Source organism: Sebastes umbrosus, chromosome 4 (assembly GCF_015220745.1).
Source record: "Sebastes umbrosus isolate fSebUmb1 chromosome 4, fSebUmb1.pri, whole genome shotgun sequence".
Taxonomy (NCBI): Eukaryota; Metazoa; Chordata; class Actinopteri; order Perciformes; family Sebastidae; genus Sebastes; species Sebastes umbrosus.
Genome location: NC_051272.1, coordinates 35,645,066 through 35,663,676, shown reverse-complemented (window position 1 = coordinate 35,663,676; position 18,611 = coordinate 35,645,066). Strand labels below are relative to the sequence as shown.

The following is an 18,611-nucleotide window of genomic DNA, read 5'->3' as shown; positions in this document are numbered from 1 at the left end:
CCATGTTTACTTCCTGTCAGCTGACGTTATTTACATACACTGCAACAGGAAATAAACTGGGACACATTTAGAATGTTTACGTTTAAAACTGTGTAATGATCTATATATTGTAGATTTGTGACATCACAAATGGACAGAAAAACGGCTTGTTTCAAACGCACAGTTTCTGAATACGAGCTGTGTGTATTTGTCCATGGATTGAGTGCTTTGATATTTTCAGAAGCAATTTTGGATGATGACGTTTGCATTTACGGTGGCTCCGAGGGGTCAAAAAACTCGGAAAGGTCAGAAAACTCAAATAACGGCAGCAAATTTCAGAGTAGGTGAAAACGTAAACGTGATCGACATAACATGAGGTTGTATTTATTTCTGAACGCGAGACAAATTTCGAAGAAAAAATATGGACATGGTGTACGAAGGCCTTTCATTCATGTGAGACTAACCGGAGAACTGGATGCTGTCACAGCCTGCATGAAACTGAGCCTGAAACAGGCTTGCAGCTCTTGAATAAAGATTCAATGCTGTGACCTCTAACTTTTAACTTTAGTCTGTCAAAGTCTGCAGCCTTAGGTTGTACTACTTGTATTGCATTGCTTGCATGGCAGTGCTGTATGCATGGCTGAATGGCTTCAGCACAATGGAGGGGGTGGGCACATACAAAGAAATACACTCAAAACCACGTCCAAGCAGGCATATACATGCACAGCAGGAGCACACGTCTTTCACTTTACAAAAGACGTACCGCACACACACACGCACGCACGCACGCACGCACGCACGCACGCACGCACGCACGCACGCACGCACGCACGCACGCACGCACGCACGCACGCACGCACGCACGCACGCACGCACGCACGCACGCACGCACGCACGCACGCACGCACGCACGCACGCACACACACACACACACACACACACACACACACACACACACACACACACACACACACACACACACACACACACACACACACGGGTTAGCTGAATGAGTTGACCGTTCCGCCACTGGGTTGCAATTAGCGAGACTGTAATGAGCTCTGGGACTGGCATCATCCAGCAGCATGCATACTGTATAGTAGCTGCTATAGAGGCTCTGAGGAAGGAGAGGACAGCAGAGCAAACTGCGCTATAGCAAAGGACCTTTCAATCAATTCAACAACACTTTACTTTAAAATGCTGTCTTTAATGTGTTACACTGTGAATTAATCACATGATAATAGAAGAAACACTGTGCGAGAAACTTTAGGGGGGAAAGCATAATAGCACAGCTGTAAAGTTAATGGCCTGATACTATTGTGATGTGAATGTAACGCGCTGCTGAATTGAATGTGAAACTTTCTCCAGTATCGTGCTAATTAAAGGTATATGTCACACGGCTCTATCGGCATTCGTTGGCATTACAAAACCAGATTAGAGGCTCTCTCTCTCTCTCTCTCTCTCTCTCTCTCCCTCCCTACTATATGAGATGCAGCTGATTTAACAAAAACTTGGTACAGCATAAAGACAGATCGTTATTATGCAACAAACAGTATGGGAATAGTGAACGAAGGTGTTGCAGCATTGTTATAAAGTGTATATTCTGGCGCAATGCTTTTTTGCAGTGTACGAAATATGTATGCAACACACTTCATTGGAATTGAAAGCACCATAATAACTAGGCTTTTTATATGCTGTGTTCAAAATTGCATACTAACATACTCTTCATACAAAGTATGATGTAAAATTGAGTATATAGTACGGCCAAACTGCATAGTATGTGGATTTTGTGTATGCGAGAAATGCCCGAATGTATACAACATTAGCAAGAATTTCTGAGTTCGCAGCGTGAGCTTACTGCACATACTCAACTGCCACACAATAATACGACCTGAGAAAGTAACCGTTTACATCCCCAATATGTTTATGTCAGTTTATCCAAATAAGCATGAAAAGTGATCCACAGTTTAATCCACATTGACTTGAGTTGTGCCGGCTGTGTGACGAGTTGAAAAAGTGGACTCAATGGTGAGAGACGTGTGTTATCAATTCTAAAAGAAAAAGTAAATTATGGACAAATAATTCCAACAATATAATATAACAGACTAAAAGCATAAACTGTTATTGCCTTATAACAAGCAGACAAATACATTTTATTCTTTGTGTGTGTACTAGTGAGTTGTGCACGAGCTCACATACTTTGAAGATGAAGATGGGTTAATGATCAGACACATGAGAGGAAGAAACACCGTTAAGACACACACACACACACATCGCACACACATCACCAGTGGAATTATATAGCTGGTGATAATCACACAAGGTGACTCTTGTGATGGATCAGCATTGCCATTGGCAACAACATCAGTAGTGTTTTGGTGTGTGTGTGTGTGTGTGTGTGTGTGTGTGTGTGTGTATTGTCTCCCAGGGGATTTGCTGAGATTTATGTGGCTGTAAAGGCAAAAAGCGATTTGCTTCGCTGCTGTGGCAGAATACTATCTGTGTTCAATAGAGACACAGAGAGAGTGGAGAGACTACTGGACTAACAGAGAGAGAGAGAGCTTTCACACCAGCCCAAAACGAACCGCACTAATTGGCCAAATGGACCTGAGTTTTAACCCAACCAAACAGGTTAGGTGTGAAAGCACCCTTCCCGTAATCTGCACGCTCCATTCAAGTAAACCAGATAGAGGATAGTTACAACACTAGTAGCTAAGCTAGGTAGGCAGTATGTAGTAGGAAGCAGGACTGATCTACATGTAGATGATGAGACTTTGGTTGACAACATTACTCTGGCACTGCAGGGGTTCACATGTGTTGTTGATCAATGTTACTCTGTTACATCAACAAGTGCTGACCCTACGTTTTGGTCAGTCGATAAGTCGGTGGTTGACTTTTTACATTAAATTCTTATCTATTGTTGGGGGACCAATACACCCCTACACAACTTGTGAAAGGCTACCAGTGTTTAATTCAACATGGATAACAACTTACAGGCGTTGCGGACCTTTTTTTGTCCTTTGTATAATGCTACTACTGCTACTAATGGCTGCATGCAGGTGGCAAGGTACTATTCGAGCGATTGCGATGAATTCCTGCATGTGTCCAACAGCATTATCAGTCCTCAGGGGGTGTAACGACTCATCTACTACATCGATGTATCGATTTCTTTACGATCCAACAACCTCGACAGGTACTCTGAAAGTTGTCCTTCACGGGAGATGTATATCGATATAAAATTGATTTGAAACGCAAAAAACGATCGTATCGATACTAAGGATTTGCACCTTGTCTTTAAGGAAGACAAACGTTATATGAAAGTGTTTTTTAGCACTTTTATTAGTAAAGAAATGTTAAACGTAACTCTGGTGGACTCTCCAGACATCCGCCAAAAGCGCCTACGATGGGCACGTGAGCATCAGAACTGGACCACGGAGCAATGGAAGAAGGTGGCACGGTCTGATGAATCACGTTTTCTTTTACATCACGTGGATGGCAACGAGTTGGAGGTGTCGACTCAGCTTCCAAATTCTCCAGATCTCAATCCGATCGAGCATCTGTGGGATGTGCTGGACAAACAAGTCGGATCCCACCTCGCAACTTATACAGGACTTAAAGGATCTGCTACTGACGGCTTGGTGCCAGATACCACAGCAGACCTTCAGAGGTCTAGTGGAGTCCATGCCTCGACGGGTCAGGGCTGTTTTGGCGGCAAAAGGGGGGATCTACTAAATATTAGGCAGGTAGTCATAATGTTATGGCTGATCGGTGTATGGCTATTTGGTACAGCCCTATTTATCATGTCAGTAAATGTGAATGAATTATACTTTGGGGCCCATGTTTTCCATTAAATGACTTCAACGATTGAATTGTGGAGAATCTAACAGATCTAACCATGTTAACATGATGCTGACGAGACCTGTGTTTATATGTCAAAATGTGAAGCCACACCCAGCGAGGAAAAGGGGCTTGACTTTCTAATTGAAGTTTCACAGTAGTAACTTTGTGTCTTTTGTAATTAAATGAATGATGGTAAGTATATCCCCACAACCACCTGCCTGATATGCACATTTGGACTTGCATTCTCACTATCTAAATGTCAACACACAGCCTGTTTCTAGTTGTGTTCTTAGTCGTCTAAACTTAATCTGACCTTTTCTGCACGGTAAAGTTATTTGAATTTAAAATGATGTGGTCTACACCGACGGTACTGCTTTCTACTGAAAACATAGCTTTGTTGTTGAGCGCACACACACACACATTTTTGAAGCCTTGATGATTAAGGTCCCTCACACTTGTAGTTTGTCTCATCTGGTCCAGACCAAAGGAAAAGAAAATGATGAGTTCATATGGACTGACTAATATCAGCATCATCAGCACTATATGGACCCACGAGGGAAATCAAAAGACAGTTTATTCCAGTGGATGACTGCAGCTCATGCTGCACTTTACTGCAGCCTGGGTTGATTTTGTTTTTTTTTTCACTGACTGGTGTCAAAGAGCTCATGAAAGACAGAACTGATTATTAGTTTAGACTGTTACTGGACCTCATACGGTATGGGCCCTGCAATCATTTTAAGTGTACGTGGGATCAGGTGTAGCAGTGTACGTGGGATCAGGTGTAGCAGTGTACGTGGGATCAGGTGTAGCAGCAGCCCACGACCCTGTCATGTTTTTGCATTCTCTGACGTGCCCCTATCAGGCACTGTCTTTGTCACTACAGGCCTATGATCTTGACAATTCTTTTGATATTAAAAGAACAGCCAATGTGGCAGCATCGTCACACGCTCCAAATACTTTGCTCTGTTGATCCATGGATTTACTGTACTGTACATGTCTCCTTTTGCTCACTCTGCCTTTCTTCGTCACTTGCTTCTCTGATGCAAGGATTGCAGAGGATGGGTGGGGGGGCAGCAACTCGCCAGATGAGGTGGGATAAAGGTAATAAAGGTATTTAAAGGGACTGTTTGTAACTTCTTACACGTATAAAGCGGGTCGGTGTCCCATGCGCGCTCGCATGTGGCTATGTTTGTGTTGGTGTCATTTGTACAAATAGCAAATGTATTTTCATGTATATTTCCTATAGTTTCACGGTGTTGGAGGTGTTTGGTGGCGAGGAGGAAATAAACCGTTGAGCATCAGTTTGGACTCTCTGCGTCTTGCTTACCCAAGCCGAGCCCTGTTAACAATGGTATTTGGTTTGAGTATGTGACGAGTTGGGATGAGAATTTGTTGAAACAACATGACACATGAATAATGTTGAACAGACATAAAGAGGACAAAAACAAGTATTGCATGATGAGGGATCACTACATTTGACTACAGAAATACAGAGAGTAGGACCCAAACACAACACCCCTTCGGTTTATCTTGTTTTCACTTTCTCTACGTTAGCAAATCACACTCCGTGGCTCTTCCAACGTTTCATAGATGGTTTCTGCAAGTATAATAGTAGTTTGGCATTTGAAATCTTACTAATGTCTCACATACACAATCTCAGTTTAGACATTGGTCCAATTTGATTTTGCATCTTAACTGAATAGCCCCAGAGATCGGTCGGAGAGGTCGAGACCCACCTTTGTAAAAAGGATTTGGTCTTGATGTTTGGTCAGCACCAAAGTTTGAAAGCCAACCTGCACAACGTAACCTAACCAAACAGCTGTGAAAGTGAACTTTCTGTTAGGTTTCCTTTGCTGAAGTGGAAGGAAAGGTAAACTAAAAAATACTTTTGAATTGGACCTATCCACCGGTCCAATTTTTTTTGTGGATGACAAAGATGCTGGCCTGTTTCCCTTCTCCTAAAGTGGATGTTCTCTGTGTCATCTTGCTGCAGGAAAACAACTTTTTGAGGGATGGTGACATGAAATATATGGCTAAAAGTCAGCTGTACTAATCTACTCTCTGTTTTGTTTATTTTTTTAAACTGAAAATTATCTTTAAACATACTACATATTACAACACCTGCACAGTGTGTGGGTCCATTTAGATGTGTGTTACTTACAGGTGGTGGGTTTGTTACAGTTGTGTCCATGTCTGAAGTACTGTGGGTTCTCTATGACGGGGATCCTGGTCATTCCAATCACCACAGCATCCGGCCCGGAATCCAGCGAACAAGGGCTGATAATCCCATGGTTCACATGATGAAGGGGGCTGGCAGAGTCTTCCTCACCGCTTATCACTGCTACTGGTCCTAAAAAGACAAGAGTCACAGAATGAAGACCTGTAGGTGAAAAAAAGCCCAAACTTGATGAAAACTTGTGAAGTTGTAGCTAAATATTCAAAATTCTGGAACAATTTCTTCATACAAATCCTGTTGGAGGGATGGGATGAAGAGGGAAGAATAAGTAAGGGATAATGTACAGCGAGTCGGTCATTGTTGTGAAAGAATCCCCGACAGGGCGATGCTGGACCCTCTCATCGCCCTGAAGGGGATTCTTTCACAACAATGACCCGCTAGCTGGACGTTATTACACGGCCATTTACTTAAGAAATCAATATTTTGACACAAAAACGGTCTGCCAGAGTCCGACATCAGAGCTGCGCCCATAGCAACGGTCTGTTATACATAGCAACGGTCTGTTATAGAGAAATTACAGACCGCAGAACGCCGCAATTGACCAATCAGAATTGAGTATTCAACATAGCCGTGTAATAATTTTAGTTTAGGACTGACAATCAATCAATTGTAACATTATCAGACAGCAAACCAGCATCCTAGTTAATCCCACCAGATATTTGTATCAATAGAAATAAGATTTAAATCAAAAGGCATCACACAATGAACTGGCACTCGGAGAGCGCAGACCTCCGCCAAGGAGCCCGAGTACGATTCAGTGACTCAGTGGTGTAAAGACCTAGAAAGACCAACAACTTGCCCTAGATTCACTCCTGAACAGCTCTCGTTGCTGGTCATGTTCCTGACTACTTTGAACAGGCCACCATTTCACCGAATAGAATAGGGATCAATCTCCAAACTGTCATTCCTTGCCAAAACGCCAGAGAAAATAACATCTTTACAACTTCTAGATATTCTGGATATTCTGGAAAAAAATCATATCTGATAAATTCCAATATGGTTTTCCACAGATGCCACTCAACGCAGAGTCAGTTCATGTGACACTCAACATTCTGATGTGAGTGGACTTCAGTGAGTGCTCTGCACTGCTCCTACTTTATATCAGTGCTTCATTTCACACTACTGATCACAGGGGCCAACATGAGTTTATGGTCTCAATCGCTAGTTTCAAGTCTTCTTCAATACAGCATGATGTTCATTTAGTAAATTATGGTCCCATTTAGAGTCAGATAGACCATCAAGCAGGGGATGCTTTATGTGAATGACAGGTCGCTACCACGGCGTTGTCCAGTCTGGGTAGTTGTCCGTGTTTTTGTTTTAGAACTTTAACCCCTTTCACAGTCTTTTTTCAGTTCATGAAAGTGAATTGAACTTTCATGAACTGAAAAGTTCATGAAAAAAAAAACATTGTAAAATTTTGGTTGCCTAAAAATGTCTTATTCAGCGTTGTTGTTCTTAGCTCCACCCTCTCGTGTCACTTTTGGTTCCAAAAAAACAAGATGGCGACAGCCAAAATGCCCAATTCGAGGCTTCAAAACAGGAGTCCACAAACCATCTATGGTTCAGACGGTGAGGGAAGGCACAAGGATTAGAGATAGAGGAGGCTTAGAAGTAGAGAAAGGAAAGGCAGTTTTATTTTCATTTTTTTTGGGCCATCATTCTTATCAGTTAAAGTGCTGCATCCCCAGGTCTCACCAATGAAGGTGTGTGAGTTTAAGTGTTATCTTATCAATATGAAGGAGGGCAAACATGAATATCAGAATTTGCCTCAAAATGGAGTGGATGCAGTTTAGAGGTAGAGAGTTTGGGGAAACCTTTTGAGGTGGATGCAGAGCTTTACCGGTGGAGGAAGAGCTTTACTGGTGGAGATAGAGCTTTAACTGTACATCAGTGGTTTGAGATGCAGAGGATGAGGTTCAGAGATAGAGGAGGTGGTTTAAAGGCAAAAGGGGGAGCTTTAGAAGTAGATCAGGGGTTTAGAGGACTGGAGGAGAGGAGGGAACTGATGGGTTGAATAGAGGTGGTTTCCAACACTCTCCACCAAACACACATACAGTACATACACTAAATCACTGTGTGTAAAATACAGCATGCCTTTGCAATTTTGGGGGAAAAAACACAGCATTTCCACAGCATAGAGAGAGAGAGAGAGAGAGAGAGAGATGCGTTGACAGTAAAGTTGTCAAGTGGTAGTAAATGTACATGGTAGCTTTCAGTTTGTCTCTCAACAGTTACTGCATCTGTTCAAGACCTACGTAAAGTTCCAGTGTCTTGCTTCTCAACTGCTGAAGGCGGTTAGCCCAGTCGGACAAAATAACTAAAATGATTTTCTGAGAGGACGAGAGAGAGAGAGGATATGAGAGGACAGCATAGCCCGTCTACAAAACCAATCAATTGCAAGTATATAGGGAGACTTTGCTCACGTAGGTGAAGATGACAAGATGTAGGTATGTCATAGTTATAGCTCTTTAGCGCGCTCGCATCATTGCAGTGTGAAAGCAAAACTAAAAACATAACAATGCAAATGTAGGCCTATACAATGTAACAAAAACACAAAACTTGGTTCAGACTTGCAGTTGTGAAAAGGCCATTAGAGTCCAAATCTGAGCAAAAAGGACTTAAGTGAACTGTAAAGGTTACAAACTATTTGCTTTGAGACTTTTTGTGGCACCTCATGCCTTCCCTCTTCCCATTGGCCCACAGGTCCTCAGACATAAAATACACAGCTTGAACCTCTATGATCTTTTTGATTGTATGGACATCATGTCTGCATCTTCATATTTTGGAGGGAAATGTATGTATGCAATGCATAATTTCCACTATGGATGTGGAGGACCTGACTTTTGAAAATTATTTTATTTTGTAACCCCTCCATTCAGGTGAGTCTGATTTACTCACTTAAATCTGTATCACTTAAATGCAGCACAGTCAGGACGAATATGAAGATACTTGAATGAAAATGTGGAATTTCTTTCCTTTTTTTCCCCACCAGTACACCCCCAGCAGGTCAGGAGCAGCACTTTGGAGTAGAGTTGTATGAAGGACAGCAGGGAGTCTGCTTTGTAGTCCACATAGTGCAGTCCACTGGGAGCTCAACTCACAGGAGACCACAGACAGGCAGGTAAACAGCATGGACAGGATGCCAGTCCATCTCAAAGCTCACACACACAAACACTCACTGCCACACCTAGAGGGACTTTCAGTTTCAAATCCACCTGAGCTGCATGTCTTTGCTCTGGAAGCCCCATACCAAGTACATACTGACTGAGTAAGGAGCGGGATGGAGACGGGTCAGAAACAATAAGACCAGGTCCGCAAAGAATGTATGTTCACGGGTCAGTTTGGTCCCATTATGACAGAAGCAACATGTCACTTCTCATTATATGTTTAACCCTCCGTTTGTACTTATTTATCTATACTAGGGATGCACCGATACCACTTTTTTTCAGACCGAGTACAAGTACTAGTACTTACATTTGGGTTCTCGCCGATACCGAGTACCGATACGAGTACTTCTCTGTGCCAAAAAACCCTCATTAACAGCCAGCTGGAGGGTGTGAGCGACACACGGCAGGCTGGGGTTCTAGGCTCTAGATCGGCTTGGAAAGGCTCGGGCGAAGGTGCTTCCCGGGGCCTTGGCCAAAGCGTCACCTGGGCGGACTGTCCTTAGTGCACCCCAACCGCGTCGTGCCCCCAGGGCGGCGCTCGGCCCACGTAAAAGGTGCCAGTGGTCTGCGGCGATGCCTGCAACCCACCCGACCCGTCTTGAAACACGGACCAAGGAGTCTAACGCACCCACGAGTCAGAGGGTGCAAGCAAAACCCCGTGGTGCAATGAAAGTGAAGGCCGGCCAGCGCGCGCCGCCTGAGGTGGGATCGGCGCACCACCGGCCCGTCTTGCCCGCACTGTCGGGGGAGGTGGAGCGTGAGCGCATGCAATAGGACCCATAAAGATAGTGATGAGAGGTTAACATCACGCTGCCGTAAAGTGGTATCGGTGCCGTTGTATCGGAGCCGTTTTGCGAGTACAAGTACATGAGCACAGTATCGGACCCGATACCCGATACTGGTATCGGTGCATCCCTAATCTATACCCATGATACCTCACATAAATCTTCTTTAGGGCACCAGTTTACACATGGCTATAATCCACCAGTAAACAGAGTGGAAATGGAGAGAGGTCTTCAGGAACTTGTTTCAACTGGACAAGTTTTAAAAGTTCTTTCATGTCAGCTAGCATTGGCCATGTGTCATGCTGTCCGGAGACAAAGACAATACACCGTAAATATATATCAGAGAAGATGCCGAAATCAGAAACAGCTGATCAGTCATGTCAAATATTCGCTACGTCAGAACTTATTTGGCAAAGGTATTTCCATAGCCCCTTTAGCCCAACCCAGTCGCCAAAAAAAAAAATGTTGGCATTGTACGTTTCTGCAAACCACGGGATACGTTGAATGTCGACGTTTCTGAACCGAAAAAAAGTTTCCCTAAATAAGTTTCATATCAGCCTCGTGTCTCACTTGCAGAAACCGCGCAATGACACGTCGTTAACGTTGTGAAACGATTGGTTAGGTTTAGGCAACAAAGCTACTTGGTTATGGTTAGAAAAAAACATCAGGGTTTGTGTTAAAATAATAACGTACCAACGTAATGTAACAACTGTAACAACGTACCCAGCATAAATGAATAACAACCGCCCTGTCTTACAATACGTAACAAGCAAGTTCCATTGTTAATGTTATTAGTAACATCTGTGCTCATTTTTTGACCTAAATACACAAGAGACCTTTTCCAGGCAACCAGCAGAGACTCCAGGAAGTAATTGGTCCTGACCAAGAAATAATCAAATTAATGTTTTTACACTTCTGCACAGATTTTGTATGAAATAAACTCAAATGATATGACATTAAATATTGCATGTTAAATAGTGAGCTTTAGTGTTTTTTTTTACCTTTGGACAGAGCCAGGCTAACTGTTTCCAGTCTTTATGCTAAAATAGCCAGCTGTTAGCAGCAGCTTCATATTTACAGTACAGACAGGTACATTACTCTCGGCAAGAAAAGGAATAAGTGTATTTCCCAAAATGTCACAGCTTTACTTTAAGACTCAAAGTTTTTGCAATATTTTCTGTTTCCTAAAGTGCCACAACTCCATACAAAATATGTGGTTAATATCACAATTATGCAACAAAAGTAACAGAGTATTGTTTCACCCTTACATGAAGATAAGCTTATCACAGATATATCAGCATCAGTGTCTAAGTCAGCTGATAACCAACAAGAAATGACAATATTTTCTCATATTATTATTATTATTATTACTATTTCCTAATACTTTGAATTGTGTATTGCCTCATTGGTCGGGCTCTACGCCCTCATAAACCTGTAATCCAGGGAGCAACAGATTCACATTATTCATTCACACTCATTGGACTATCTTTAGTGAATTTTAATATTCCTTGTTTGGTTTTAGTTATTGATTTTACACTTTATTTATGATTTGGAAACATACTCAGGCATTCAGTGCAACTGTAATGCATAAGTAATACGTTGACCTTGATCCTACCTTTTCTCCATGTTTTCTGTTAACCTGTTCTGCTCTGCATGTGTTGGAAAGTTCAGCTCTATTTTATGTAATGCTCTATATATAGGAAATTACCATATAATGTGAAATTTGAGAATATTGAATGAAATCCTGAGAATATTAAATGAAATGTGAAAATATTGAAGGAAATCCTGAATATATGGAATGGAATGTGAGAATATGGAAATAAATCCTGAATACATTGAATGAACCTTGAGAATATTGAATTAATGCTGAGGATATTGAATTCTCAGAGTTTCATTCCATATATTCAGGATTTCATTCAATATCCTCAAATTTCATATTATATATAATAATAATTTCCTAAACAGCATGCCATAAATATATAATACATATATACACATATATATATATATATATATGTGTATATATATGTATTATATATGTATTATAAATATAAATGTTTATTTTTTGTATCCCAGTTTCAGTTTTCTCCCTGGCTCTAATCTGTTAAGGTGTTCTGCTGCAGTAATTGAATTCTCCCCATGGAAATCATTCCATGTTTATCATTGTTGGCCACTATAGACTGTGTGCTGTATATATACGTACAGGCCTCCTCCCCCGGGGACCAGGGACTCCGCTGGTTGTGTGTTGATGCACCGACTGAGAACTACTGATGTGGACTCGTCAGTATTCTCTGGTGCCGAACACATCAGCCTGCAGTTAATGCAACTGACACGGTCAACCTTCACAGCTGACAGAAAACAAGGAGGTGTTTGGGCTGTGAGGGTGATTTAGATGGAAACAGGGACACGAGGACATGATGAGAGAGAGAGAGGAATCAAGGAAATAAAAGACATCAACCTATGAGAGCATGTATAAAAGGATAAAATAGGAAAGGAGAGAAGGTGGCGGGATGGATCTTAGCGGGAATGCAACGCATGAAAAGAAAGCACAGGTTTATCGGAACTGATTCAATTACAGACCTGTGACTACAATTATATGCAGAGAGATCCCCCCTCTTAACTTGAATACAAAAACAACAAGGTCTCAGTCAGCATTTACAACAGCAGCATTTCAGACCACAATTCATTACTCATGGAGGGGAAGTAAATCTATGCTGAGCTTTTTGCATGTAGTCTGGCGAACGTTGTTGACCAACTACTATCTTGACAGCGCCGACCTCTGAGGGACTCAGAGGCTCCAACATGGGCTTCACTTAAACTCCTTCCACACATGTAGTGCAACACTGATCTTATCTATCATTAGCCGGAGGAGCCGTGTGAGAACGCAAATATCCGAATCAGTCGGACCGGAAATGAATCAGCTCCCTAACACGTCTGTGTGATGTCCGATTGAGCCCATGTGTGTGAATAGAGACTGTCATTGTCTGGAGAATTCACGACGAGCGAGTGGGCGCGTTGAACGGCAAGACACTCTGTTATTTATGACCAAATTACCAACCGGCTACGTGACCGTGGTGTAACCGCATCATGTCCTGCCTCCTGCACGCTCTACCCATAATCCCCTGCATTTTGGTTCACTTCCTGCAATCGGGTCAGATTATGCTCCCAATGCAATCGTACCACACTAGGGTACGCTTGGAAATGGTCCGAGGCCATTTCTCGCAAGCGGTCTCGGGCCAGTTGCTTTGGTCCACACCAAAGTATGATTACTGTTCACAACTGCCCAAACGAACCGCACCAGGGTTCAATTCAAACTGACTAAATGTTGGCTTGTGAAAGCACCCGTAGATCTATTCAATGTACCAGTGTTTGTTATTACACATCAAAGTTATGTTTGACATCTAATACGCTGACTTGCATATTCTTGGCATGTTTTTTAGTTTTTTTTTATGTACATTATTTCCAGCTCAGGTTTGTAGCAGCTCTTTCATCCACAGGGACTCTGAGTGAGCAGGTCGGGGCGTTGGGGTTTTGATGGACATGCTGGCTGCTGCAGGGATCAGACTCTGACCTTTGTCAGTTACTGCATACCCTGTATGCTAATATTTAGGCCATGTGTCAGACAAGCTGACATGTAGGCTGAACGGTCAGAATGTGTGAGGTAGACAGTTTTCATGGAGCACAAAGGTCAGAGGTCGAATGATGTTAGTGGACCAATGGGCTGACAGATTTCTTCCATTTCTTTCAAGTTTACAAATTATATAAACAGTATATATATGTGTGTGTGTGTGTGTGTGTTATCATGTTGTAATGTGTATATATATATATGTGTGTGTGTGTGTGTGTGTTTGTGTGTTTTCATCAGTTTATTGTTGCACACATTACAACATGATAACACACACACAAACACACGTATATGTGTGTGTGTGTGTGTTATCATGTTGTAATGCGTGCAACAAACTGTTGATATAACATAAATTAAAGCATTATTAATAATTAGTAAACATTATTAATTATCATTTAGTTATTTGTTAACAGTAAAATAACTAAGTTTAATTAACTATCAATTTACCGTTTATAAATTATGGTTACTATAAAATGTTACCATATACCCCAAGCCTAATCTGCCGTCACATTGTTCCTTACTTAGTGGTCATAATAATGCAAGGGTTGTAAAAATACTTTCACTTTCTGGACCAATATATTGATTCAATGATCACCTATCCAACGTGAACATATTGATACGTATCATCATCTTTAAGATAGGCCTTTATTTTGAAAATCCTGCTATATATTTATTCCTTTTATTCATAATAAAATTGTTTACTTAAATGTCTGGAAGAACTCAGTAAAAAACACTGTCAAATCATATTTTAGTTGCCTTCAGAGAGTTGATAAATGTAATTGATTGTGTTAAATGGACATATAATATTGTCTCATATCCATCGCAGGCACCGAATTGACTTTGTGATGAAAGCAAACACTGTATCGTTGTCCAAAGAATCAATATAATACTGTATCTTGATGGAACTTGTGATTTACACCCCGAAATATTATTGTATTGGCAGGGGAGCTTCGATGAACACTGAACTACAATATTTATGAACATGGTGATAATTGTATAATTGTATACAACAAGAGAGTGTATTAACTTAAAGGTCCCATATCGTGCTCATTTTCAGGATCATATTTGTATTTTATGTTTCTACTAGAACATGTTTACATACTTAAATGTAAAAAAAAACAACTTTTTCCTCATACTCTCTGCCTGAATATACCTGTATTTACCCTCTGTCCAAAACGCTCCGTTTTAGTGCATTTCAACAGAATTGTGTTGCCAGGCAACAGTTTGGGTCCATGTTTACATCCTATCAGCTGATGTCATTCACATACACTGCAACCGGAAATAAACTGTGACACATTTAGAATGTTTACGTTTAAACCGTGTAATGGTCTAAATATTGTAGATATGTGACATCACAAATGGACAGAAATCTGCACCATTTCTGTGTATTTCTCCATGGATTGAGCGTTTTGATACTTTAACAGAATTTATACAGCACTTAAACATGCTTTATGATATAAAAGACATGAACATCTCACTTCTTACAATATGGGACCTTTAACAAATATTATTGAAACAAAAAATCCAAACATTCAAAATGGTGAAATTGCTTGTGTTTGAATGGAAATTACAGAACCCTCTTGGAGTGCAACCATACTGCAGTGATGCAGTAAGCATTACAAATTTACCTCTTCAAGGGCATCCGTACCCAATTACTTGCGATTTTACTAGAACACAGAGACCCTAATGGCCTGTTGGAACTACCAGAGAATCTACTTGTAGAATAAAAAAAACGTCCATAGGTCATAGTGATTTATGCTGTAGTTTACAACACGACCACCCCCTCTGTTTTCCTTAGTGCCCAATTGGCGCCACAGTCTTTCAATCGCACTTTATTACTCACATTAATCTAATAGGCCTTCAGTATTGATACCTGTTTGTCACTGGCTCACAGAAGAGTCAGATAGACTTTATTATCTCAATAAATCACCTGATCAGCTGTTAGCGTCGCTCTGCCGGTTCTGAGCACTGGAGCATCCAAGATCTTTCTCTGGAAGTCTTCCGAAACCAAACTTAAATGTCCTCACATCAGCATGCTTCGCAAAGTAGGGGGACCAATTTTGTTAATGCTATCGGGCTTGGGAACACATTATGCTGCATTTTGGGTATTTCTTAGGCAAATCAGGAGTGCAAGTGTGAATTTCACTGGAAAGTTTGACCGAAAAAATATACAGTCAAAGAGCAGTTTGGGACAAACTAATGAAAGATGGCAAAAAAAGGTAAGAAACAGGGGTGATGAATAATGTTAAATTGTTTCTTGAGATAACTGAAGTTTGATACATTACTGTGAATGCAGAATTCATAAGGACATAATGAATTAACCCAAGTGAAGGAGTTTAAGTATCTCGGGGTCTTGTTCGCGAGTGAGGGGACGATGGAGCGTGAGATTGGTCGGAGAATCGGAGCAGCAGGGGCGGTATTGCATTCGCTTTACCGCACCGTTGTCACGAAAAGAGAGCTGAGCCGGAAGGCAAAGCTCTCGATCTACCGTTCAATCTTCGTTCCTACTCTCACCTATGGTCTTGAGGGTTGGGTCATGACCGAAAGAACGAGGTCGCGGGTGCAAGCGGCTGAAATGGGTTTCCTCAGGAGGGTGGCTGGCGTCTCCCTTAGAGATAGGGTAAGAAGCTCAGTCATCCGTGAGGGACTCGGAGTAGAGTCCTTGCTCATTTGCGTCGAAAGGAGCCAGTTGAGGTGGTTCGGGCATCTAGCACGGATGCCTCCTGGGCGCCTCCCTTGGGAGGTGTTCCAGGCACGACCAGCTGGGAGTAGGCCACGGGGAAGACCCAGGACTAGGTGGAGAGATTATATCTCTACTCTGGCCTGGGAACGCCTCGGGATCCCCCAGTCAGAGCTGGTTAATGTGGCCCGGGAAAGGGAAGTTTGGGGTCCCCTGCTGGAGCTGTTGCCCCCGCGACCCGATCCCGGATAAGCGGTTGAAGATGGATGGATGGATGGATAATGAATTAACAATTTGTTGTTGATGGTGTTGCACAAAGTAAAATATTGTCCTTAAACCTGCAGTAGGCAGAATTTTTTTGGCATCATTGGGCAAAAATTCCATAATAACCTTTCAGCATATTGTAATTCAAGTGTTCAGGAGAAAACACCTCCTCATGGCTCTGTTTTCAGGCTTTAGAAAATCTAGCCCGTGACGGGAGACTTTGACCAATCACAGGTAATTTCAGAGAGAGAGCGTTCCTATTGGCTGTGCTCCGGCTGGTGGGCGGTGCCTGGCATTTCCTCAATTGATCTCAACATGGCTACCGGGTCACAAACTTTCTCAATTTACAGCTAAACCGTGCACTACAAGATGATTCTGAAAACATTTGAGGAGAGAAATAGGCATTAACGTAACAGAATATTGATTCATATTTGATCAGCACTGCCTAGTTTGACCATTTGTTCGGAGTTGAGTGATTAATTAACGTGATTGAGTGAGTGATTAACAGCCGGCTCTCATAGACAGCAGATGGACAACAGACCTCAGGTCAGCTCTGACTGCTTGTTTTCCTCCAGTCTGTAAAATCTTGCAGATGCCGTTAGGAGCACCGGAGGACAAAGAGGCACATGGTATTTTTCAGGTTACTCGTTTCATGTACTACTGTCACCATATAGCGACCGTTTTAAAAAAATAACTTTTTTTATTCATATTTGCTCCAATTTCACCTACTTCAGCTTTAAGTTTTAGTCACGTTTATTCACGTTTTGGCATTTCATTCTAAAGAAATAGCTGCAAGTAGCGTTAGCTAACCTATAAGGTTAACTTGCTAACTTACCATTAGATGACTCGACTACCCATACAGCTACTGTAGTTAACGTCATGTGGCAAATTAGCCCAGCACTGTTATCCGTGGCCCAAAAAACAATCATACTAAAAATAACTTGATGAGGGTGTTGGAAATGATTGTAATGTTATAACGCTGCCGTACGCATTAGCTCGGTGGCTGGCATGAGCAGCTTGTCATAGGAGAACGTTGTGTCTGGATCGATATTGAAATATAGATTATCAATAATGCAATTAATGAAAGGATGCAGCAGTACTACTGTTACTGAGTATAATTATGTGACATTGTATGATTTACACTTACCCTATAGGCCAGGGCATGTGTAACTATTTAGTTGACATAGCATCTGGTGTTTCCCCGGAAGTTATAGCCACTAGAGAGGGTAAAGGGGATATGACGCCATTGACAGGCGATCAAATGAAACACACCTTGAATAAAATGGCAGATTTCTCCAGACATTGTTGAAAACATTAAAGGTCCCATATTGTAAAAAGTTAGATTTTCAGGTCTTTTATATTATAAAGCAGGTTTAAGTGCTATATAAATACTGTAAAATTATCAAAACGCTCAATATACGGAGAAATACACACAGCCCGTATTCACAAATTGCGCGTTTGAAACAAGCCGTTCTGTCCATTTGTGATGTCACAAATATACAATATTTAGAACATTTCACGGTTTTAAACGTAAACATTCTAAACATGTCCTAGTTTATTTCCTGTTGCAGTGTATGTAAATAACATCAGCTGACAGGAAGTAAAAATGGAGCCAAACTGTTGCTTAGCAACGCAATTCCGTTGCAATTCCATTGAAATTCACTAAAACAGAGCGTTTCAGACAGAGGGTAAATACAGGTATATTCAGGCAGACAGTACGAGGAAAATAAAGTGTTTTTTGAACATTACAGCATGTAAACATGTTCTAGTAGAACCACAAAATACAAGTATGAACCTGAAAATGAGCACGATATGGGACCTTTAAAAATAAAGTAAGTACACAACTCAACAAAATATGTAACATATAGAGCTTTACTGTGCCCACTCTCTGGTGTAATTGAGCCCTAAAATATCTGCAAGTGAAGACCAGCTGGAATTACTTCACTTCAAAGATACTGTACACTCTGAAGGTCTAAAACTCAAATTGGCTCCAACTAAGATAGCAGTCCAGGAATACACACACACAACCACAGGG

The 18,611-nt window shown here is 41.6% G+C and overlaps 1 protein-coding gene across 1 annotated transcript in view; it reads right to left on the bottom strand.

Moving 5' to 3' along the window:
- The window catches only part of LOC119486234 (NT-3 growth factor receptor-like), a 253,693-nt gene that overhangs the window by 48,963 nt on the left and 186,119 nt on the right, over window positions 1-18,611 (bottom strand). Inside the window, 1 exon segment of the mRNA XM_037766194.1 lies at window positions 5,981-6,169. Coding sequence (XP_037622122.1) covers window positions 5,981-6,169 — 189 coding nt within the window.